The 26,436-nt window shown below is 35.3% G+C and overlaps 1 protein-coding gene across 10 annotated transcripts in view; it reads right to left on the reverse strand.

Moving 5' to 3' along the window:
* SUGCT (succinyl-CoA:glutarate-CoA transferase) overlaps nucleotides 1–26,436 on the reverse strand; it is a 752,487-nt gene that overhangs the window by 356,763 nt on the left and 369,288 nt on the right. For all 10 annotated transcript variants that reach the window (XR_010585693.1, XR_010585692.1, XM_065542089.1 and 7 more), the window contains one exon: nucleotides 9,826–9,928. Coding sequence is in view for 8 of the 10 variants with exons in the window: in XM_065542089.1 (XP_065398161.1) it covers nucleotides 9,826–9,928 (103 nt within the window). In the remaining 2 variants the exon portion in view is untranslated. The remainder of the gene's footprint in view (nucleotides 1–9,825; nucleotides 9,929–26,436) is intronic.

Genomic DNA, 26,436 nt, shown 5'->3' on the forward strand with positions numbered 1-26,436 from the left:
CCAGCAAAATATTTTTCAAAAAAGATGGCAAACTAAAGACAATCTCAGATCAACAAAAACGTGAAAAAAAAAATTCTTGCTGTTAGTAGACTTACGTTAAAGTGAACACCAAAAAAAAATCTTTTAGGGTGAAAGTAACTAATATCATCAACACATTGAATCCACACACACATAAAAAAAGAGAGAGCACCAGTAAAAGTAATCATGTATGCAATTTCACAAAACAATACAGTTGAATATTTCTTCTCTTGATTGATTTCAAAAGCAATTTCAATAAACAATATGTACATAAGTGTAGTGTTAGGCTTTTAACATATATAAATGTAATATATTTGACAACAATTACACAATCACTGTGAGTAAGAGCAAAAAGCTATACTGAAATATATTGTTAAAAGAAATACAGGTCTTTCTGGGGAGCAATTAAGAGAAAGATACCATTTAATAACTCAAATCAATAGCAAGAAAGTAAGAATAAGATAGGGTTAACAAAAAGATTACTATAACAAATATCAATATAGACTTGCTCTTATTTCTTTCACCAGCTTCCAAAAAAGATATAGCATTACATAAGAGATAATATTAAATACATCTAATACTATGAGTACATTGTTGAGTTTTTAATATACATAGATGTGTTTTATATGTATATACGCACACACGTACAAAAAGGAAGTGTGTAGCACTTGTTTAGTATATAGCATGTTATAATTAAATCAGTACAAAACTGAAGTCAATTTTGATAAACTGAGATGCATATTACAAGGCTTAGATAAAGCAATAAGAAAATAACTCAAAAATATACTTTAAAAATTCTTAAGGGGATTAAAATGGTACGCTAGAAAATACCTGCTTAGTACAAAAGAAGGCAATAAAGTGGGAGCAGAGGGGTAAAAAAGACATAAGACACATAGAAAACAGAAAGCAAAATGGCAGATGTAAATCCATCCTATCAATCAAAACATTATGAATACTTTAATAACCTAATCAAAAGGTAGATATTTTCACATTGAATTAAAGGAAAAAACAGGATCCATCTATCTACCATCTGCATGAGACATACTTTAGAATCAAAGCCACAAACAGGCTGAAAATAAAAGGATGTATAATATAATCAATCACCATGAAAGAGAATAGAGTGGCTACACTAATATCAGAAAATAGATATTAAAACAAAAATGTTACTAGAATTAGAGAGACCTTCATACTGATAAGACAGACAAAGGGACCTAATAGACATCTATAAAATATTCCAACAGAATACACATTCTTCCAAAAATGCATGAAATATTCTACAAAATGGATTATATGCTAGGACATAACAGGACTCAATGAATATAAAAGAGCTGAAATCACACAAAGTATGTTTTCAAACACAACAAGTGATATTAGAAATTAGCATTAAAAAGTTTCGGAAATACAAAAGAGTGGATACTAAACAAGACATTCCTAAATAATCAAGAAAAAATAATCTGTTTATATTAATGGTGAATTACTTTTGAGCAAGGTTAATTGACATGAAAATTCACTAGAAAAAAAGTCTTTTCAACAATGGTACTGAGACAACTGGATCTAGGCGGGGCACGGTGGCTCATGCCTGTTACCCCAGCACTCTGGGAGGCTAAGGTGCGTGGATCACTTGAGGCCAGGAGTTCGAGACCAGCCTGGCCAACATGGCGAAAACCCATCTCTGCTAAAAATACAAAAATTAGCGGGTGTGGTGGTGTGCCCTTCTAATCCCAGCTACTGGGGAGGCTGAGGCATGAGAGTTGCCTGAGCATGGGAGGCAGAGGTTGCAGTGAGCCAAGACTGTGTCAATGCACTCCAGCCAGGACAACAAACCAGGGCACTGTTCAAAGAAAAAAAAAAAAATCTATTCTTGGCCAGGTACATAAGCCCAGCACTTTGGAAGGCTGAGGCAGGAGTACAGGCAGAGGCCAGAGGCTGCAACTAGCCTGGGCACCATAGTGAGATCTCATTTCTACAAAAAATAAAAAATAAACAAAATTATCCATGCACTACAGCCTGGGAGACACAGCAAAACCTTGTTGTTGTTGTTGTTGTTGTTTGAAAAAAAGAAGATCTATTCTCCCAACAAATTTGAAGTAGAAAATACATTTTCCTTTAACTACAGTCACTATACTGTACTTTAAGTCTCCAGAACTTACTCATGTTATAAGTACCTTTATAAATGAAAGGTTTTATCTTTGAAAGTTTGTACTCTTTGACCAACGTATCTTTCTATTTATGGTTAGCAAAGTTGACCTTCATTTTATATGTTTATTGACTCTTTGGATTTTCTGAGTTTGTACAAAGTGGTATCTTATGTCTTTTGCCCATTATTCTCTTGGAAATTTTAGTGTTTTCTATTGTTTCTAAGAGCTCTTAAGATATTTAGGTTATAACAGCATTTGGTCATATTCATTGCAATAACTTTATATTGCTCTGTAACTAAACTCTGTATTTTTATCATAACGATATGTGCTTTACAGGTTTTCACTTTTACTAACCAAATTTATCAATTTCTTTTCTTTCTGACATCTTCTACTGCAATGATGCTTAGAAAACCTTTCCTTTTCTTAAAATCTAACTGATTTTCATGAATACTTTCTTTCAATTAAAATTAGTCTACAGTAAACTCTGAAACCTCTGTTATCTGGGCAGAAAGCATAGATATAATTTTAAGAGAAAAGTAACAGTTAATTTCCTTTACTTCAAACAGAAAATGTCTCCCTATCTCCTCTTATTTGTCATGCTATTTTTATCATATACCAAATCTCTATGCATGTTTTAAAGTTTTTCTTTACGTTTCATTGATCTATTTCTTTATTTTCTGCTAGCCCCATTATTGTGGTTTTGGAATATATTTAATTATGTATGATAATGCTTGCTTCCTTCTCATTACTTATGTTTAAACATACAAAATATTTGCTATTCTTGTCCACATGTTTTTTTCAGGTAGACTTGAAAAACCACTTGCTAAAAAAATTCAGAAAAATATTCTAACAGGACTTTGCTTGCAATTATATTAAAGCAATAAGTAATCTGGGAATAACTGATACCTTAATAATATTTGGTGTTTGCAGCCATGAATGACTATGTCTCCACATATATTCAAACCTTTTATGTCTCTCAATCAAGGTTAATATTAACAGTTTTCTGTATCTAGGCCTTGGATTTTTCTTTTCAACTCCCTCAAAAAAACCAAGCCTGAAAGCCTTAAAATCTGACATTATATGTATGAGAAAAGATAGTTGCTAACTTATTACATGTTTTCATTTTGTTACTATAGGAATCATTTGTTTGAGTAAAAGCTTTTCCTTCCAACACAAATGCAGGAGGTTGCCAAAAAGAAACGGGTAGTAGAATGCATGCTAATTACGTACTCCATATAGGACTTTTAAAAGATGAAATTATTATGCCTTCAAAGCAAATACTATGATGATATTAAGTCTAAAATTATATGTTAAGTTTAGTTGGAGGCTAACAAATGAAAATTAAAATAACTAAAAAGTGAGCAAAGCTGGAGAATAAAGTGAAGAACAAACTCCCACATATTTTTATAATTGGCTAGTTTGATCCTGCCAACACTGCAGCCACTAGCCACATGTGGCTACTGAGTACTTGAAATTAGGCTAGTCTGCAATAAGTGCTATAAGCATAAAATGCACAACAGATTTCAAAGACTTAGCACAATATTTAAAATGTTTCATTAATGTTGTCCTTTAATTTTAATTGCATTAATATTTTGAATATTTTAAGTTAAATAAAATATATAATTAAAATTATACATTTTGCTATTAATATTAAATTAATTTTGCTATTTTATTTTAAAAATTTGCCCACTACACAATTTAAATTATAAATATGGTTTGCATTATATTTTTATTGTACAGCACTGTGCTAAACTGTTTTCAAAAATTAGCTGGTACTAATTACTCTTTATTCTGGGTTGCAAAATGCCCCCAAATAGTGTTAATTCAGTTTTCTTGATTTTAATTTTTTACACATTAAAACAATTATGTCTTTGGCTTGCAAGTTCAAAGTTTAGTAAAAGTCAATTATTGTACTATATTTTTCCACTCTGAAATATTATAAAAGTGTTCAGAAAATATGAAGTACATATGTGGAGCTTGATGAATAAACTATAGGACATGCGAGAGAAAGAGAGCGAGCAGAGAAAGAATAACGTTATAAGACATCAAAATATATTTTATGTATCAAGGTCACAAATAATTTCAAAATTACTCAATAGCAAAAGCTGAAACCCTCCATTATCTTCTTCTTAGTCATTGAGGAGAAAGTTATTAATAATAGAATAAACTAATTACAAAAGGCATTTGAAAGGATAAAGAGTTCTGGGGCAAATATGCTTAAGACGTTTTAAAAATTTTTGTCAGATTTTAAACCTTTGTTACATCATTAAACAAGAAAACCCCAAGTTTTATGCCTGTTATTTCTTGCTATTAGAAATGCTCAGAGCATTTATGTGTAACTCTTCTGTGACACTGAACACTTTCTACTTTAACCTAAACTGCAAAGTCCTTGAAATTTTGACAGCTTTGTCCTCTTGATTCACTTTCTACCATCATACCACTCCTTGCCAAATACCAAACACAAGACCATACACATAGCAGATGTCAACGATGATTTACTGAATGAAGGAAGGGATGAGTGAATGAAAAAATGATTATGATCTCTTTTGCCTCTGTGTGTTATAGCTTAAAGACATTATGTCCATTAAAAAGTGTCCAAATTTCATAGGTATGTAGAAGAAAAAGAACATAAAATGCCAGTAATGTTGTACTAAGTCTTTGATTCTTACTCGACATTTTAACATTTCCTCTTAAATAATAACACTGGAAGTTTTTTGCAATAGGATAATTTTCTCAAATCAACAAGATAAAACTGTACACAATTGCCTTATACTTTATATATTAATATAAAACTGGGAGCTTAAACTCTCCATTTTTATTTCATTTAATCACCTACATCAGAAATATATTATTTCTTCAAATATTTAAAATATTACAGGGATGATAAAACAAACACACAAGTATGGTGTATCTAAATTTGTACATCAGTTAAATGTGTTATGTATATTCGCAGACACACATAAAATTTATGTTTTTATCTCCTTGCCTGCTAGGAATTATTTCCAGACCTACTATTTTACATCAGATCTTTATCAACAGTTTTCCAGTTGCAAAGACCACTGTATATATGTATTTCCCATCAGTATTAGAAACAAGAATATAATTTTGCTTGACTTGTACAACCCTCTGAGGGCTATGAAACTGCATTTAAAGAAATATTAACTAATGTCATTTGAAAGGTGATCTTTAAAATGCATCAGAAGTGAGTGTGGATGTGTGTGTGTGCGTGCGCGCACATGCACGTCTGTGTGGTAGAAAGGTCTTGAAAACTAACTCTGTATTTTGGGGGTGCTTCTGATGTTTACTATATGACTATTGGCCTTTTTTAAAAAATAAGATGCTCAGATATTTTGCCAAAATGTGCTAAAACAAAGTCACTCAGATAATATGAGCTAGTCTAGAGATTAATAAACCCTCCAATTGCAAAAGCTTATACAAATAATGAAATGAAAACAGATAATTTTCAGCCATCAAATATTTCAAGACTTCACTCTGTTTCTATGACATATTCATCCCATACGAAAGATTTGCTAAAGGGGTTGTAATGGCCTTCTGGGACAGGAAGAATAAGGTTTCTGGAGAAAAATGTTAAATTAATTTTGATGGTGATGCAAAGTTAAGAAAGGGTTGTTAAGGAATGGCTTGCTGCCACGGGGTGGGGTTTTGTTTTGGTATCCTTTTAGAGCCTGCAGGTGTTTGGCACTAGTTAAAATCAGGGCCAGCTGTGATATTTCAATAGTTCTGATATTTTCCTCCCAATAGTTCTCAGAAGTGATGCTTCAGGGTGATGTCTTACACCTGATACATTCAACTTGTGTGGTACAAATGTGAAGACTCTATTAAATAACACCAGTTTTGTGACACTCTTTGCCCTCTCTTCCCTACCCTCAGGTCATGGCATCAATGACAAAGAAAAACACTAATCAGAGGCTTCAATCACTCATAGTTTTTAATTGAGCAGTTTAATCAAAGATGGTGATATGCTAGAATCACCAAATATAGTCTTAAGCAAAGCCTAAAAGCAGAATGGCACATTCCCTTTTGATTCTCAGTGTAGACAGTGATGCTTTTAATCCCTCTCAGTGGTAAGATATATACCTATGTTTGCAGGAATTTGAATAGTTTCTATTAAAAGCTGCATTTTCTTTTAAGTTTGTTTGGGTTGGAAACCCTCAAACCACAATGTATTTCATGCACATGTTCCCGAGGGTATGTTAAATAGGACCATACTGAGGTCATCTAGTAAGTTTTTGAAACTTTTTAAGAATTCCTTTAATGTACTGCACAATCTTGGCTTGATTAAAAGAAGATATTTTAAGAAAGCACTTGGAAAAATGACTGCCTATTAAAATCTATATGCAGATAATCTATATTATACATCTATAATGCACAGAACTTTCCACAGATAATTTGTCATTGAGAGAGAAAGACAATAAAACTCCCACTCTAAGGGTTCTGAATAAAAACTCCTCAGAACTTTCAGTAAATGCAGACCAATCCCCCTACACCCAGCCTGCAGTATTCTTGATTGACTTAACAGTGGATGCCTGTAGGATCACTTTAACTGTGCAAAGGTCTGTCACATATAATCGGAGGATAAAAGGTAGACAATCTCTCATTTATCCCAGAAAAAAAAATCATCTGCTGTTTTGGTTGAATCGAAAAATCAAGTTACCTCAATCCATGAGACTATGATGAAATTGTTAGGCTAGAAATAGTTTCTACCATCAAGTACATTTTTGTTGTCTCCAAGTTCAAACCACAGATGAAATGCTGTTAATGGTCTACTTAAGAAGTAGGCACTCAAATTTTTCTGCCGTTACTTGAGTCTCCCAATCCTGGCTTTTGTTGTGGTTGTTAGACATACCCCTTTTCACTTTATCAAAGTCTCCATTCCTACGCCATGTTCCAGGCCTTGTACTTCACCCAAAGCAATTTTCAGTTGAACTAGCAGCTGTGCTGGCACAGCGCACACGGAGAGTGGGCCACATGCGCCAGCGGTGTGTTCCCACATCTGAACAGAAGTGGCCGTTTCCATGCACCCAGGGCCAAGAAACTCTACAGCTCATCAGAGGCAAAACAAGGGAGGATACCTTAAACGGAAATCATACTTAGAAAAAACTTTTACGGAAAATGAAAAATAAAAGGATTTTCAATCATCAGAAATGAGGAAGGGAAGTTCTCTTCTTGGCATAGGGTTTGCAGATATATTTTTATAAAAGGATAGCAGAGTGCAAGCTTAACTTAATGATCCCCATCCCCAAGGCTACACTGGATTTTCCTCTATCCACTATACAAAGACAAGTAAAAGAAGTTAAACAAGAATATAACCTTAAAGGGCACCATCATAACCACAGCTACTACTAGGCATTGGCTGTTTACCATCTCACAATCCCTGTGCTGTTCCCTTCATAAACAGTATCTCAGATGCCATTTCACCATTTTACACTTAAGAAAACTAAAGTCTAGAAGTTTATAATAAACTGCCCACCAATTTTGACTCCATGGTCTTAACCATTACGTTACACTGAGTTCCCTCAGATCACCAAGGGTTTTCCAACCAGCCCTGAAGATACAGCTTGTCAGCCTCACTCAGGAGTACACAAGATGATAGTTATGGTGGGGAGGATTTTAAAAAGGGGAGGGGGGACTGCAGAGGAGCAACTTGATTATTTGGAAAACTTGCACATTCCAGAGTTAACCAACTCATTAACTAGCACCTTTCTGATAAATACATTCAAAATGGACTTAAATAGCAGGTACACATTGTGTACTGAATTTCTGCTAAGTCACAAGCACTGGATATATCATAAGTGTGTTGAATAAATGAATGAACTAAGTCATCACAGTTAGATGTCATTTTGAGGGTTTTCAAAAATAATCTGTTTTACACAAATGTACGCAAAGGGCAGTAGAGACATTTGTAATAGTACGAAAAGCTAGTATGTTGACTTAGGTAATATAAATGTTCTCCATTTTGGAAAGTAGGCTAATGACTGAAAATATGCCATAGACCAATAACAAATTTTTGTAGTTCCAAAAGAATTGACATGCAAAGATTAAAGTACTTACATTGAACCACAAGAGAAAATTAGGTATAAAAATTCTAATTATCCTATATTCACTTTGAACTAGCCAATAAAGTGAATTATTTTAAGATAGTGGGTGGGATTATAAATCTTTGTTTATCAAAGCCTAAAAAATAGGTAGTGTTAGAATATACTTAATATATTTTTAAATAATGTAATTATTTAAAATAATTCTTTGCTTTGGTGTCTTCATCTCTGATAAAACACAGATGGAGCAATAGAAATGATGATGGAGAAACTCTTAGGAAATATCTCCAGAGGAATGTACCCTCAAACTGAGGTAAACATGAAGTTCTACACACACCTCAATACATGACAGCTTCAAATGATGGCTTGGCCTCACTCAAAGTTACGAAGTGAGAAAATCAGTCCCCTGGTCTACTACATTCAGAGTGTGCACAATGCTACTTCCTTGTAAAGAATCACCAGGCATTCACCCACTGATGGTGTGGGGTCCCCTTCAGATGAATTCACATAGTACACACCAAATGGGCCCCTTTATCTCAGATACTTATTGACCATTATTGACCAATGTTTTAACATGAACAAAGCGTTGCCATACTCACAATCTTGGCAGAAAAATAGCACAAGCAGAATCCCTGAATTTGTTCACTTTTTTTCTCCAGTAAATGTAGTAACCATTAAATTTAAAATATTTCAATTTTCTTTTAAGCAGATATTCATGTAAGATAAAAGGCATCAAAGGTTTTCCAACAAAGGTCTCCCTCAAAAGGTGTATTCTATGTTCAGTAATTTATTTCTAAGAAAAACCTGCCACTATGTAAATATAAAGAACCCAGGAAAATATACCCCATAGTTTTGAATGTTGGAAACTGACAAGACAGTTGAATAATCACAATGAAAGCTTTAAAATGGAGTTCCTCTACTTTTGGGGATTAACGGATGAATCTGAGAAACGGTAAACTGCGTGTAGTTATACTGATTGAAGTAATAAAATCAAAACATTATTTTCACATCATCTAAAAATAATCACTTAAACAACGTTATAAAGTAAATATATTTTCAGGTGACCCTGTTCCTGGACCCCAAAAAGGAGCCTGATAAGCAATGTAGAGCATAAATATCTATCTGTGTAAAATTTATGCCTCACAAATAACACATATTCATCAAAGCAAACAAAGTCCTCTCATTTGCAGAATTAAATATGACTTGCTCTGTACATTTTAAGATAATCATATGATCAGAGGTAGACTGTAACTATGAAAGTTCTCATATTTCTTCCTACAAAGAATAGTCTCTGAGTACCCGACCCCGATATCTCAATTGTGTATATTTCTGTTTTTCAGGAAAATTAAATACCCTGGCCACAGAAACTTCATGTAGTGGCTAATGAAGAAATACAGTATATTAAATCTAACACAGACATAAGTATGCTTATGGACAGCCACTTCTAAGTTCTGGTTCTTTTCATCTCAGACCCACAAACAATTTTAATATAATGGTGAAAAATCACATTGTGTGACTTAAGCTTGAAATCAATGGCAAAGGTACCTTGATATAAGTCAATCTGGACAGAAAAGAGAGGCAAATGCTTGTGTTGTTAAACTTCAAAAACAAACCTGAGGTTCTGCAAATACATTCTTCATGTTGTTGATTGGGCCATATGGGACTCCACTGCCTTCAAAAAGATGTAACCACTTGCTGGTCAGTTCTTCTTCAAACCTAAGACAAACAAGGATACATTTTTTTACATAGGAAGGAACATAACACAGCCTCTTCTATCATGTGGCCCTCCTTCAAAGCAAGCAATAGTGACAAAAATATGTTTCCTAGTCTTTCTTTACACCTCATTTGAGAGAAGGCTGTCTGTATGAAATGACTTGAGTGGCCCTGTACGGATAAGAGCAGCCACCCAGGTGCTAGTGTTTAAAAATCCATCATTTACAGATGTAATTCTTCCTATTTCTATTGCTATGAATTCTCTGAGCAATTTGTGAATTTAATAATAATAATATCATTGTACTTTGAGCGTGAAGTCATTGGGCAATATGTCTTTTAGGTCTCAGGTAGTGGAAATCAGGTTAGGATAGGCACTGATATATTATTCTTCAAAACAAAAAGAAAAACTAACATAACTGTTTTAAGAAAGCTTTGGGAAAAGTATGCAAAAATTAATGGTCACAACCATTGGCCTACAAACAACCTTTACACTGTGATTTACTAACCAGCACAACTGAAGACATGCAAAGAGTGATATTTCAGTTCAGCCAACAAAACTCAAATTTATTCAAATCCTTTGTCTGTTTTATTTCTACTATAATTTAAAATTGGACTTCACAGACAGAAAAGCATATGGATTTTCTTTATTTTTCCTAATAGGTCTTAAGGAAGGGAAGCTAACACATTTATGAGATTTATTGTTTGATATTTCTTCTCTGTAAAAACAGTGAACACAGAAATAAAATCTTGGATCTATAGGGACACCCCAACACAATTAGTTTCTAATGAATGAAGACTTTCAGAATTATTGATTATTAAAATGTCAAACCTATTCTAATTAATAATCTAGGCAACCAAAGAGACATTTTTAAAATATTAGCCAACGTAGACTAAAATGTTTTACTAATATGGAAGGGCTAGTGAAACAATAGTAGAATATTCATGGACTTCCCTTCGGTTCTCCTGTATATAGCTAAAATTAACTTCAAATCTGCAGACTCCGGAGGAAACTGTATTAGATAAATTTACTTCTTTCACCATTAAAAAAAAAATACATATATATAGGAATAGCTTCAGCCAGGCGCGGTGGCTCACGCCTGTAATCTCAGCACTTTGGGAGGCAAAGGCGGGTGGACCACCTGAGGTCAGGAGATCCAGACCAGCCTGACCAAAATGGTAAAACCCTGTCTCTACTAAAAATACAAAAATTTAGCCAGGCATGGTGGCCGGTGCCTGTAATCCCAGCTACTTGGGACGCTGAAACAGGAGAATCCCTTGAACCCGGGAGGCAGACATTGCAGTGAGTGAGGTCGCACCAATTGCACTCCAGGACTGGGCAACAAGAGCGAAACTCCATCTCAAAAAAAAAAAAAAAGAATAGTTTCAATACTGAAGGACACTTAATTGATTGCTATGTAAGAGAAGAAATGAAAAACAAGAAATAAAAAGAAAAAATGGAATAAATATATGCTCCAAAATAAGGCTACTATATAAACAATGATGTTCAATCATGTAAGTTTTTATTTAAGGATATAATAAATATTTTTTATAAAGGTAGTATTACATTTCACTAGGAAGCTAATCAATCCTATCCACACATTCATTTACTGATTACCCACTATACACCAAGTATTGATTTTGTTTTTAAATATATGCCTTCCATTTTCTCTCCAATTCTATGGATAAGGATTTTTTATTATACATTTTAATTTCAGCCCAGTAATGTTAACTACCCCTATTTAGTACACAATAAAATACTTCACTTCTGAATATAGTTTTAAAAAATCTTTCATAGGAATAACAATGCAAGGTTAAATGTTTGGTTCATCAATTCATCACATTCTTACTTTCTTTCCAATGACTGTTACAGTCAACTCCTGGTCAAGGCTTCCTGAAATATATATAGATGTATATCATCAGAATGATATATGCTGAAAGAACAAGAGATACTTTGAACCTGGAGCCTTTTCGATGAGGGCGTCAATTACTTAAGTTTTCATAGATGGAGCATGAAAACAGTTAGCCTGATAAATTTTCAAGACAACAGAATTTATCACCACTGGACTCACCAAAGTGGCCTGAAAGATCTACACAGCAAATGCATGTCAATATCCAAACAACCCATGGCTGCAGGTTAGCCAACAGAAAACTCAGGGGAATAGTTGAAGTTTTAGTATTTATATAAGCTTTTCACCACTGGGCAAAAAAGAGGGATTTATTTCATGCTATGGAAAACAACGGATGCACTCTGGAAATGAGACTGCGGGAGCTGCAGTTGTGACCACTGTTTGTGTCTTTGCGTGGGTGTGGGTGTGGAAGGGTTCTGAAATGCCATGAACTCAATCAGAGAGAGACAGAACATCGTTGCATTCCACTGCTCTCAGAGGACATATCCATCATTTTTTTCTAAAAATCTCTCTCTTGATCTAAATCGGATGTGGAATCCTTTATGCAAAAAGCTGTAAGCACATGTTTTTATTAACCACAAAAATTCTGCTAAAAAAATTTTAAAAGCTAATATAAATCACTGAGGGCAATAGATTCCAGAAGATAAGACAAAAAGGGTGTCCTCAGATCCAACTTAGCAAGTGAAGTTAGGGCCTTCACTGGAAAATTATCTGGAGACTCATGAACAGTTCAAATGTAATTGGCAACTTACTAAATCAACACATATATTTCATTCTAGATTTTTGTAAATTCACTTAATGTTGGGAATGAGTATTATGAATCAAATGGCATCATTTAGATAGGTGAAGCACAGCTGATGTTAAATTTCCTAACATCAAAATTCCACTTAAGAAATGAAACATTCTTCTCTTTATAAAATGAATTAAAGTTGTAAATGAGACAAATACAAGACCAGAAAGAAACTAATAAGAGATCTCAGCCATGAAGGTGAGAGTTGGAAATAATTGTGACATTAGCGACATCTAAATGCTGGTTATTAAATAGTTTAATCTATATTTTGTCAATTTTATCTTCACAGCCACGCTATACGGTATTATTCTCATTTGACCAATAGGAAACTCAGGTTCAGAGAAATTGACTTGCTCAAATTCATACAGGTTTTAGAGTCTTAGAGTCAGATGTCATGTTTAAAGCTGAGATTGCTTAACTCCAAAACCACGTTCTAACACATAATGACTGTAGCAGAATACATTCGGAATGCATAGCTTCACATATTTTATTCATTATATATGGTCACAGCTAAAAACTGAAGGAGCAGAGGTGAAACTGTTCATTTTTTGTACTAATAATATGCTTCTTCACTTCTATCTTATATACCTCAGTATATATTATTACATTAATACACATTCATTCCCGATGCTTTTAGCAAGAGTTTGTTTTGCCTCTGCCATGGAGATTGCAATAAAAAAGAGAGTCCCTGTGTTAAGAGTTCATATAGTCTAATGGAGAACACAGCTATGAAAAGAGAGGAATTACAATGCAGGATGCTGAAACGAAGATACGAAGAAACAACTTATGGTTGTTTCTTCAACAAAGAGGGAGACTTGCACTGGAACCATGGATGCAGGAAAGGGTTCAAAAACAAGGCGATATTTGAGCTGAGTATTGAAAGACAAGTTAGAATTAGACATGTGAAAGATGGGAGAAAGGATCTTCCAGGTAGAGAGAGCAATATGTACAAAGATCTAACTTGGAAACAATCTGAAATCTCCTGTGCCCCAAGTGGCAGAAGATGAAATGTGACAGAGAGTTTAGAACCAAAATGCAAAGCAACTTGTCTGCTATGCTAAGAATATTGGATTTCTTCTTGCAACAAGGAACTCAGAGAGGTCTTTAGGCAGAGGACTGACCTACTCAGCACTAATGCAGACAATGGACTGATGTAGATGAGACTAGAGATGTACGGCTGATGTAGATGAGAAACTTGACAGGAGGCAACATACACTTTGCCTCTGATGCATCCCAAATCTGCCGATCAGTAGTATCTTCCATATTATTATCAATAACAAACAAGTTCCCATCTGAAAAAAAAGATTGTTTACTAGAAATTTCCAATCCTTTTAATTACTCTTATTTATCTGTTTTCAATTCACCATCAATCCCGAGCCTCTGAAATCTGGTTTGGTCATGAATGCCTTTTCTTACCCAGTCTCTAAAGGTCTCCAGCTATCATTTGTAAAATCCAATATTCTTTTCATGGTTGTCATACTACATCCCTATGCAGTATTTGATGATGTTAACTATTCTACCTGGAGGTCTTGTGACACCATTCTCCCTTGGTTTCCTAGATTTTTTTTTTTTTTTTTTTGAGACAGAGTTTTGCTCTATCACCCAGGCTGGAGTTCAGTGATGCAATCTCAAATCACTGCAACCTCGGCCTCCCAGGTTCAAGCGATTCTCCAGCCTCAGCCTCCCAAATAGCTGGGATTACAGGTGCCTGCCACCACACCTGGCTAATTTTTGTATTTTTAGTAGAGATGGGGTTTCACCATGTTTGCCAGGCTGGTCTCAAACTCCTGACCTCAAGTGATCCTCCTGCCTCGGCCTCCGAAAGTGCTGGGATTACAGGCATGAGCTACCACACCCGGCCCTCCCTTGGTTCTCTAAAACATCTTTGGACATTTGTGCTTTTATTCTTTGGACATTTGTGCTTTATTCTATTGGACATTTGTGCAATATTCTTCGTTCCCTTTTACTCACCTAAGCCATCTTGTCATCTCTATGCAGATGACACCTAAATCCATATTACCAGCCCAGACCTTTCTTTCCCTAGTTCCCTTTTTCTATATACCATAGGATAATTCCACTCAGATGCATTAGCATCCCCATGATATCATGACCATGGAAGATTTTATGATTTCCATTTCCTTCATAAACTTAGGATTCCTCACTTGCCAGAACTCACACCCTTGGCTAAACCTGGAACGCCTTCCTTTTCATTCATTTCTTATAACTTAGATACAATTGCCTTATAGAATCAACTACTCCTCCATTCACACTGTAACTATCACAGTCCTGGCCCTTGATTCCGCACACCCAGACTATAGCAATACCTGGTTAAAAACATACTGCCTGCAATATTCCTCCTTCCAAAAAGTCACCGATGTTAGGTGTATCTCAAGTCTGTTTGACTGTCTCCTTCCCCAGTACCACTATCTTCTCTCACACTAAAACAGACTGTTTCTTGACTGCTATTTACACAGTAAGTAGAAGATAATTGGTACTCAATATTTGCTGAATGACTGAATATATGATGATTTGGAAAGAATAAGAGACTCTCAGTCACATTAGTTTGAATTAATGTGGTACATAATTGTCTCCTAAAACCTTGTAAAGACTATGTTTAATCAGACCCAGACATTGAGAGAAGGAAGACAATTTGAGACCCTTAGATTAAAATGGAATAGCACAGCATCTCCTCTTAAATTTTCTTTAAGACTAGTCCCTAAATTCTGTATGTCTTGCAGAAAATCTTGCAGTATGTCTTAGGGAAAAAAAAATCACATTTCAAAACTGACTAACATATAAATGCTTCAAACATCATGTTTCAATTTAGGGACTTCCTATACTTTCCAGAGTCATAAGATCTCAGGAATTCAAATGACCTTAAAAACCCATTCTTTTAGACTGACAGCAGCAAGATGAAGGAATAGGCATTCTACAGCTTAACTCCTCCACAAAGAAATCCAACCAGTAACTATCATCAGGCAAAAGGACCAGTCTGAATATTCAAGGACTTGGGAGGCTGAGACACCCCATTGCACCACAAAACTGAGAAAAACTATAATAAAATGGTAAGAAGAACAATTCTCTGACCATGTCACTTCTCTCCCCAGCCAAACAGTACCACAGAGAGCAAACTGCCCTACATTCACAATTTCGGCAGTGGGAAAAGTGGAGCTCAAAGCAGACATTCAGGTTCCCCACCATTCCAAGAACTCATGAAAAATTTTGGGAGTACCAGTAGGGCTAGACCACCTAGGCTCAGTGAGAAACAAAGCACAGGGTTGGGGCTTATAGCAACAAATATACAAACCTTGGTGGTTGCTCTACATTCTGGCCAATGAAGGTACCACACAAGAGAAACTAGCCAACAACATTATGCTGCAGGAAACACAGACCACAGGTCTCCCAGGCTTGAACCCATGACCAGCTTCCAAACAAAGCTGTTGCTCTCATTGAGTCTTCCCCATATTGATTCCAGACAGCTTCTGTACCAACGGTATAAGTCAAGGAACTCAAGCCTGGTTAGCACTGGCCATGGTTGTCCTGGGCTTAGAGCTCCTTCTAGTGCTGCAATAGCTATAGTGATTATAGGCTTTGGGACCACTACAGAGGGTCTGCTCAGGATTTCTGGACAGGCTTACTGTTGAGTAACATTACTAGACATAACCAGATGGTGAGGACTGTAACAAATATCTCCTTCAATTCACAGGCATCACAACACAACCACAAGGATCAAAAACAATCAAGGAAACATGGCATTACCAAATGGACAAAATAATGTGTTGGGGACTGATCTAGAAGAGATAGAAATGACAAAGTATTCAAAATAGCAGTTTGCGTGTGTGTGTGTGTGTGTGTGTGTGTGTTTTGTTTGTTTGTTTGTTTGTTTGTTTTTTGTTTGGTTTTTTTGTTTGGTTTTTTTTGAGACGGAGTCTCGCTCTCTCACCAGGCTGGAGTGTAGTGCTGTGATCTTGGCTCACTGCAGCCTCGACCTCCTGGTTTCAAGTGATTTTCTTGCCTCAGCCTCCTGAGTAGCTGGGACTACAGGAGTGCATCACCACATGCAGGTAATTTTTGTATTTTTAGTATAGACGGGATTTCACCATATTGGCCAGGATGGTCTCTATTTCTTGACCTCAGGTGATCCTCCTGCCTCAGCCTCCCAAAGTGCTGGGATTACAGGCATGAGTCACCACGTCTGGCCCAAAATAGCAGTTTTAAGGAAGCTCAGTGAACTTAAAGAAAATACACAGAAACAAATATCAGAGAAACATAACAGAGAAATTAAAATATTTTTAAAAAACCCCAAATCCTGGAGCTGAAAATTATGTGAACACTCCCCCCAAAAAAAACTGCAATAGAGAACATTAAAAGCAGAATTAATCAAGTAGAAGAAACATCTGTGAATTCAAAGTCAAATTATTTGAAAATATATGGGCAGTGGATAAAAAAGAAAAAAAAAATGAAGAATGCTTAATGGATGTATGAGACCACATTAAAAGAGCAGTTATTGGCATTCAAGAGAGTGGAGAAAGGTAAAGGGGTACAACCACATTTAAAGAAATAACAGCAAGAAACCTCCCAAGCCTGGAGAAAGATATAAATATTTGTGTATAGAAAAATCAAAGACCTCCAAACAGATTTCATCAAAATCAGGCTAACCAGATATATATTATAATCAAACTGCCAACTATCAAAACCATAAAGAGGATACTGAAAGCAACAAGAGAAAAGAAGCAATTAACATATAAGCAAGTTTCAATACATCTGGCAGAAGATTTCTCAACGAAACATTTATAGGTCAGAAGAGAGTGAGATGACATATTTAACACATTGAAGGAAAATAACTGTCAACCAGGAATACTGTACTCAGCATGTTATCCTTCAGAAATAAAGGAGAAATGAAGACTTTTCTAGACACGTAAAAGCTAAGGAAATCCATCCTGCCTTACCAGAAATGCTAAAGACCGTTCTTTGAGCTGAACAAAAAGGACATGAGTGAGCAATACAAAAAATCTGAAAGTATAAAACTCACTGATAAAAGTAAGTACACAATCAAATTCAGAATATACTCATATGGTAATGATGGTGTGTAAATTACTTATATCTTTAGAATGAAGGTTAAAAGATAAAACTATTAAAAACAATAACAACTATAATAATTTGTTAAAAAATATGCAATGTAATGTGATGAATGTTGTGACATCAAAAATTCAACATGTGGAGAAGAGGGAGTGAAGTGAAAATGTAGAGTTTTTTGTTGTTGCAATCAAAAATTGTTATTAATTAAAATAATGTGCTATAACTATTGTTATGTGCTATAACTATTACAAAAATCATAAGTTCTTGTAAACTTCATGGTACTCACAAACAAAAAATACACATAAAGTAGAAAACAAGAAATTAAAACATCCTACTAGAAAAGAAAATCAATTAACCACAAAGGCAGACAGCAAGAGAGAAAGAAAAGAAAAAGTATTTCCAAAACAACTACAAAACAATGAATGAAATGGCAGTATTAACTCCCTACCTATATATAAGTACACTGAATTTGTTGGATTAAATTCTTCCAAAATAAAAAAGAGCAGAGTAGTTGAATGAATGAAAAATAAATAAATAAATAAAAATTTTAAAAAAGAAAAACCAGTTGCTTTGCTTTTCTTTCTCTTGTAGTATGCTGACTACAAGAGACTCCCTTCATCTTTAAGGATACCCATAGACTGAAAGTGAAGGAATGGAAAAATATATTGCACTCAACTGAAAACCAAAAGAAAGCAAGAGCTTCTAGGCTCAGAAAAAAAAAGGCTTTAATGCAAAAATTGTAAAGACACTAGAGAAAGACATTATATAATAATAATGGAGTCACTTCAGCAAGAGGACATGACAATCATAAATACATATGTACCCAAATCAGAACACCTAAATATATAAAGTAAATATGAATAGTTCTAAAAGGAGAGATTAACGGCAATACGATAGTAGTAAAAGACTTTAATATGCCATTAAAAAAAATAAACATATCATCTAGACAGAAAATCAAAAAGGAAACATTAGACTTAATAATGATCTAGGCCAAATGGAAATATATATATATATGTAGAACATTCCATCCAACACATTCTTCTCTACTACAAGTAAAATATTCTCTAGGACGGATCCTACATTAGCCTACAAAACAAGTCTCAAAAAATTTAAGATTGAGCCAGGCATGGTGGCTCACACCTGTAATCCCAGCACTTTGGGAGGCTGAGGCAGGTGGATCACATGCGGTCAGGAGTTCAAGACCAGCCTGGCCAACATGGTGAAACCCCTTCTCTACTAAAAAAGAAAATAAATTTAAAAAAATAGCTGGGTATGGTGGCATATGCCTGTAATCCCAGCTACCTGGAAGGCTGAGGTAGAAGAATCACTTGAACCCGGGTGGTGGAGATTGCAGAGAGCTGAGATCATGACATTGTACTACAGCCTGGGCAACAGCAGTGAAACTCTGTGTCAAAACATATATATATATTGAAATCATATGAACTATCTTTTCTGATCAAAATAGTATAAAAATAGATATCAGTAATAGCAGGAACTTCAGAAAATTCACAAATGGAAATAAAATAACATGCTCCTGAACAATAAATCAGGTAATGAAGAAAGTAAAAGAAAAATTTTAGGGCTGGGTATAGTGGCTCACTCTTTAAAAGCAGCACTTTGGGAGGCCAAGGTAGAAGAACCACTTGAGGTCAAGAGTTAAGACCAGTCTGGGAAACATAGTGAGACCCTATTTCTACAGGAAAAAAAAAAAAAGTTAGACAGGTGTGGTAGAATTTGTAGAATTTGCTTATAGTACAAGGAGGCTGGGGCAAGAGGATAGCTTTAGCCCAGGAGTTTGAGGTTATAGTAAGCTATGATTATACCACTGCATTCTAGCCTGGGCAACAGTGCAAGACCTCATCTCTACTGAAACAAAAAAAAAAAAAAAAGGAAGGAAGAAAATAAAAGAAAAATTATAAAAAGGCCGGGCGCGGTGGCTCAAGCCTGTAATCCCAGCACTTTGGGAGGCCGAGATGGGCGGATCACGAGGTCAGGAGATCGAGACCATGCTGGCTAACACGGTGAAACCCCGTCTCTACTAAAAAAAAATACAAAAAATTAGCCGGGCGAGGTGGCGGGTGCCTGTGGTCCCAGCTACTCGGGAGGCTGAGGCGGGAGAATGGCGTGAACCCAGGAGGCGGAGCTTGCAGTGAGCTGAGATCCGGCCACTGCACTCCAGCCTGGGCGACAGAGCGAGACTCTGTCTCAAAAAAAAAAAAAAAAAAAAAAAAAAAAAAAAAAATTCTTGACATGAATATAAATGGATACACAACATACCAAAACCTATGAAACACAGCAAAAGCAGTATTAAGAGGGAACTTTATAGCAGTAAGTGTCTACATCAAAAAGTAAAAAGATTAACAATAAACAATCTAATAATACACCTCATGGAACTAAGAAAGCAAAAACGGACTACCCCAAAATTATAAATCAATGGAAATATTAAAAATCAGAGCAGAGCAGAAATAAATGAATAGGAACTATAAAAAAAATTTTTTAAAGGAACAAAACAAAGAATTGATTTTTGAAAAGATAAACAAACTCAACAAATCATTGAGGGGTAGAAGTTTTTTAAAGAAGAAGACTCAAATAAATATAATCCAAAAACATTAAAAAGACATTACAACTGATATCACAAAATACAAATGATCGTGAGAGATTATTGTGAACAATCATGTGCCAGCATATTGGATAACCTAGAAGAAACAGATACATTCCTAAATATACTCAACCAACCACAATTGAATTATAATGAAACAATATCAGTAAAAAAAGTTTCCCATCAAAGAAGAGCCCAGGACCTGATGGTTTTACAGCTGAATTCTATGAAACAGTTAAAGAGCAAACACTAATTATTCTCAAACTCTTCCAAAAACTGAAGAGGAAAGAATATTTTCAAACTCATTTTACAAGGTCAGCATTACTCTGATACCAAAACCAGACAAAAACACAACAGTAAAAGAAAATTACAGGCCAATATCCCTGATGACCATAGATGCAAAAGTCCTCAACAAAATACTAGCAAATGGAGTTCAACAGTATACTAAAACGATCATCCCAGGGATACAAAGATGGTTCAACCTATGTATGTCAATAAACCTGATATATCACACTAACAGAATAATCATTTCACTTGATGCAGAAAAAGCATTTGACAAAATTTGACAAAACTCAAAATCCCTTCATGATTTAAAAAACCCTCCACAAATTAGGTATACATGAGACCAGGCACAGTGGCTCATGCCTGTAATTCTGGCACTTTGGGAGGCCAAGGCAGGAGGATCCCTTGAGCTTAGGAGTTTGAGGCTAGCCCGGCAAAAAAATTAGGTAGGCATGGTGGTGAATGCCTGCTGGTCCAGCTACATGGGAGGCTGAAGTGAGAGCATCACTTGAGCCTCGGAGGTTGAGGCTGCAATGAGCCATGATCATGCCACTGCATTCCAGCCTGGGTGAAAGAACAAGACCGTGTTTCAGAAAAAAAAAAATTAATAAAAATAAAAATGTATATAGATATGTATACCTATATATCTAGATATATAGACAGAGACTGGCCGGGCGCGGTGGCTCACGCCTGTAATCCCAGCACTTTGGGAGGCCGAGGTGGGCGGATCACGAGGTCAGGAGATCGAGACCATCCTGGCTAACACGGTGAAACCCCGTCTCTACTAAAAATGCAAAAAATTAGCCAGGCGAGGCGGCGGACGCCTGTAGTCCCAGCTACTCAGGAGGCTGAGGCAGGAGAATGGCGTGAACCCGGGAGGCGGAGCTTGCAGTGAGCCGAGATCGGCCATTGCACTCCAGCCTGGGTGACTAAGCAAGACTCTGTCTCAAAATAAATAAATAAATAAATAAAATATATATAGACAGAGACATATATTTGAAAAAAATAAAAATATAAAATTCCATTGTTTTCTACATTCCTTCAAAGTAATTGTCTAATGCATATTTAAAATATTACTAGTAATAGGAAACTCACAGGCAGTCAGGTTACCGGAAGTCTTCAAACAAACATAGGAAGTGTGCTACAATACACATGAGCTTTGAATAGATTTGGGTTAAAGTAACAAGCTCGATTATCAATAGGATCTTCATAAAAATCTTCACTAATTAAGATTAACATTTTTTCAAATGAACCATTTATTAAGCATTTAGTAGGTGCAAGGTTCTGTGCTAAGCACATTTTACTAATACACATTATTTCATTTAATTCTTCCAACATCCTATGGGGTAAGTATGAATACCATCATTACATTCACTTTAAAGATAAGCAAATCAAGGTTTAGAAAGTATAAGTAACCTTTTAAATTCATGTAAACATTATGCACCAAGCAGAAATTCTATCTTGGGTCCAACGCTCATGTGTTAATCACCACTTTCTACTGCTTGACTTCTGGTGGTGAAGTTCATGAGAGTAGACCACACAAAGCTCTGTGAGTGATGTGCTGCTAAAGACCAGTCCCATAGAGGGCTTAAAAAGGGAGTAGGTATATAAAATACAGCATCTTAGTGCTACATTAACTGAAGCCTTTTATGTACCAGGCACCACAAGAAATACTATTTCTAGTCCTCCTATGACATGAGTTTTATGATCTTCATGATTGATGAAACTGAGGCTTAGAGAGGTAGATAGGGCAATGTCTGGACCTGAAGGCTCAAATCTCTTAGCTGAGGATGAGATCTTGAACTGGTATTTCTCTAGGTTTATTCAGTAGGGTAGACTCACTAGATATTAACAAAAATGCAAACAAACTCTAACATATAGGAACACCCTTAGGCCACTGGCAATTGAGCTACTGTCTGCCCCCAAGGCCACTTGGGAGCACTGGAAGTATTGCCTAGGCTCTACCCATTCCTGACTTCTTCCCGACTAACCACTGATCCACCCAATAGTTCCAAAATGCCTCATAATATTGGCAACGATTTTATGAACTGATTCTTTCAAGAATGCTATGAGAAAAGACAAATGCTTCCTATTTGGAATATGAAAAATTGAAGGACTAAGATACTCACATTCAGGTCTTTACATTCCAGGCCCATAGCCCATCTCACTACACACTGCTGCTTTATATGGAAGATAATCAGTAAATCAATAAATAAAATTCATTGAGAACATAAGCCTGACATTTAACCATAATCTAGTGTTGTGACCATGGGGCAAGTTGCTTAACTTCTCTGAGCTCCAATTTTCTCATTTGTTCTAAGGAAATTATAATGGTTGTAAATTGCTTAGCACAGTGCACAGTAACAGTAAATATCATTTACTTATCAGTGATTTCCTAAGAGTAGACAGAGAAAGAAGCAGAGCCTCTCAGTCAGAAACAAGACACATTTTCAGCTATATTAGATTTTGCCCAATTGCACTTTAAAATAATTGATGCCATTCACTACTTATACCGTGCTCCATATTCTCACCAACTTTTGTTATTGTCTGATAGAGGGAGAATAGTATAGCTCATGGTTATTTATAGTTCCCACAATTGGAGATATTAAGTATCTTTTCATGGGACTAAAGGTCATCAGATGTTGAGGGTTGTATTGGTTTTTTTTTTTTTTTTTTTTTTTTTTTCAGTGAAACAGGAAATTTTGTACTAGTCTAGAAACAAATCCTTTATCAGTTACACAAATTTCAAATTTCTTCTCCTCAACTATAGATTCTCTTTTAATTACCTTTTTCATATAGAAGCTATTTTAATTCCACAAATTATTATTCTTGTCCTTCAAGGTTTTTACTTTTGTGTTGGTTTAAAAAATAGTACCTGCCTCATAAACTTATTACGATAAGTTACATGAATTAACACTTTGAAAGTGCTCAGAACAGTGCACGGTACGAGTAAGTGCTATATAAGTGTTAAATAAACAAAACTACACTAACATTTGTGGGGAGGCACACTGTTGGCAGGAAAGGGGAAGACACTAGAGAAGTTTTTAGAAACAAAATCTTGGTACAGGGTGCATTCTATACATGCATTACCTATAGGAAATGTCCCTTTGGACAAATCTGAGTAAATCCAAATCAAACCAACAAGGCTCCATAAGATCCAGTCTCAAGTCTACAGTTCAGTAACTATAAACAGGCCTGTGACACTTCTGTAACCCACAGAGAAACAGCTGGAATTTGTTGGTCGGCATTTCTACCGTAAACAGAATCACAGATTTAATATTTCCTGTAATTTCCTCAGATCTTATTTCCTCTTAGGAATTATCTCTACATATTACTGATAAATTATGGTTAAAGTTATCTTTTCTCCCCCTAGCATTTATGAGCTCTCCATTGTCTGCATGTCAATTTGCAGGCCACACAAAAGATGGAGTAAGAGTCCAACAAGGAATCTAAGCACTGCTTTCAATCTCAAGATGGCTCAGTACATTACATACAACTTGCTCGTAAAGACAACAGTTATATAGGTTAATGTATTAAGATTCACAGTTATTACGAACACATTAACAATTCTTGTCGATACTAATTATCATTCACAGTTCAGACGTAAACTGTTTTTTGTACAGATTTTGAATAAAATGTGGATCATATTTTACAATGGCTTGGCCTGACGAGAATTACTATGACCGTCCACACAACCTAAGCTATGTCAATGGAAACGTGATATAGGAAAGTTACCCATATTACCGAGGTCTGGTCACACCTCACACCAGAGACTGCTTATACTAAAAAATAGGTCTTTTCAATTAGGATCTCTTTGTGAAGAACTACTGGTAAAGTAATACCAAATGATTAAAGAAAAAAAATGTAAATATCAACAGAGACAAAAGAAGAAATAAAATCAACTATAATCTTACCACATAGAAATAATTTTGGTTTATGCATAATTTTAGCTTTTTTCTATAAATGTGAATGTTTACTTTTTATTCTTTTCTCCATACCATGATTCTGTAACAAATGTGTATTTATAAAATTAAGAAGTGATCATTATGTTTTGTAACCATTTTAAACTTAGCAGTCATATGTCCTGGTCTAGAAATAGTTACCTACTATGGCTGAAGAATATTAATTATAAGGGTCTATCGTAAGTTACTTGAGCTAACCTGTGATATTTATGTTTTATTTTCCTAAAATTTCTGAGTACTTCTTCAATAAACATCACTGCAGATAAAGCTCTATACATGATCTTATTTCACTACGATCCATTCTCGGAAAGGGAAATCTTTTAAATGTGTATAATTTTAAAACATTTTATTTATTCATTGAATAAGTTTTATTGAGTTCCTACTAAATGCAAGGCATCGTGTAGGGTTACAGCAGTGAACAAAATAGACAAAAATCCTCATCTCCAAGATGGCCAAAAGGAGAGATAAATGAATAAAATCTGTATTATTTGTAGCATTGCAATGGAGAAAATCAAGGAGAAAAATAAAGCCCTTTGGGAAGAGTTGCACTTTTTAACAGGGTAACTTAAGAAGGTCTCAATGAGAAGAGTAAGTGTCAAATACATTATATATGCAGTTTCTCTCAACAAAATTTGGTATTTTCATTTTTATCATTGATCTGATTTTCTTTCCAGTGTGATAGGGAAAAAGGGGGCATCTCACTGATTACTAATGCTTACGGTTATTTACACATCTTGTTTTACAAAATGCCTGGTTATATCTTTTTGACAATTTTCTATTGGGTTATTATTTTTTCTTACAAATGTGTAGATGATTTTTATATTAAGTATGTTAGAACAACTTTGTATTTACCTTAAGTTTTTGTTGATGGTGGTTTTTAATGTGCAGAACTTCTAGAATACTTCTGGCTCTCAAGGACACAGGTAACGATAAAATTAGAGTATCTCACAATTTCTCATTTGCTTTATTCTACATCATATACATAATAATTACATAATAAATATCTTTATCCTACCACATATAGAAAACATTATATATTTTTTTTCTTGAGGCAGGGTCTCACTCTGTCACCTAGGCTGCAGTGCAATTGTGCAATCATAGCTCACTGCAGCCTGAAACACCTGGGGTCAAGTGACCCTCAGAGCTCAGCCTCTCAAACAGGTGGGACTACAGGTGCACTCCATCATGCCTAGTTAATTTTTCTATTTTTCGTAAAGACAGGGTTTTGTCATGTTGCCTAGGCTAGTCTCAAAGTCCTTCCTGGCTTCAAGCAATCCTCCCACCTCAACCTTCCAAAGTGCTGGGATTACAGGCATGGGCCACAGCACCAGACTTGATTTTTTAAAAAATGTTGATTATGTTGCCCTCATATTTAATGGTCATATTATATCTATGTGTCTACATAAAGCATGTGCTCACTGCATATTCTGTTCTTACTCTTTGACTCTTATTTAGCCATTCTTGAGTGTGTGTCTCTGGGTGTATGTATGTGCGTATCAAGTAAACACACCACCAATCTATAGATCGCTATCTCTTCAGGCACTTTTGTGGTCTGAAGCTTATTCTCCAATAGATTACTCGGTTATATGAACAGTAGTAACAAAAAATAAAATTAAACAATTGGGGAAAAAAATCAACCAGGAAATTAAAAGACTTGTACACTAAAAATTAGAAAACATTAATGTAGAATATTAAAGAAGACACAGAAATACACCCTATGTTCATGGATTAGAAGAACTAATATCACTAAAATGTGTATTTTATCCAAAGTAATCTGCGATATAAACCCTATCAAAATGTCAACAGCATTCTTTACTGTGCTTATATGGAACTATGAAAGACTATAGCCAAAGCAAACTTGAGCAGGAAAAGCAAAACTGGAGGCATCTCAC

The sequence above is a fragment of the Macaca fascicularis genome, chromosome 3, assembly GCF_037993035.2.
Source record: "Macaca fascicularis isolate 582-1 chromosome 3, T2T-MFA8v1.1".
Taxonomy (NCBI): Eukaryota; Metazoa; Chordata; class Mammalia; order Primates; family Cercopithecidae; genus Macaca; species Macaca fascicularis.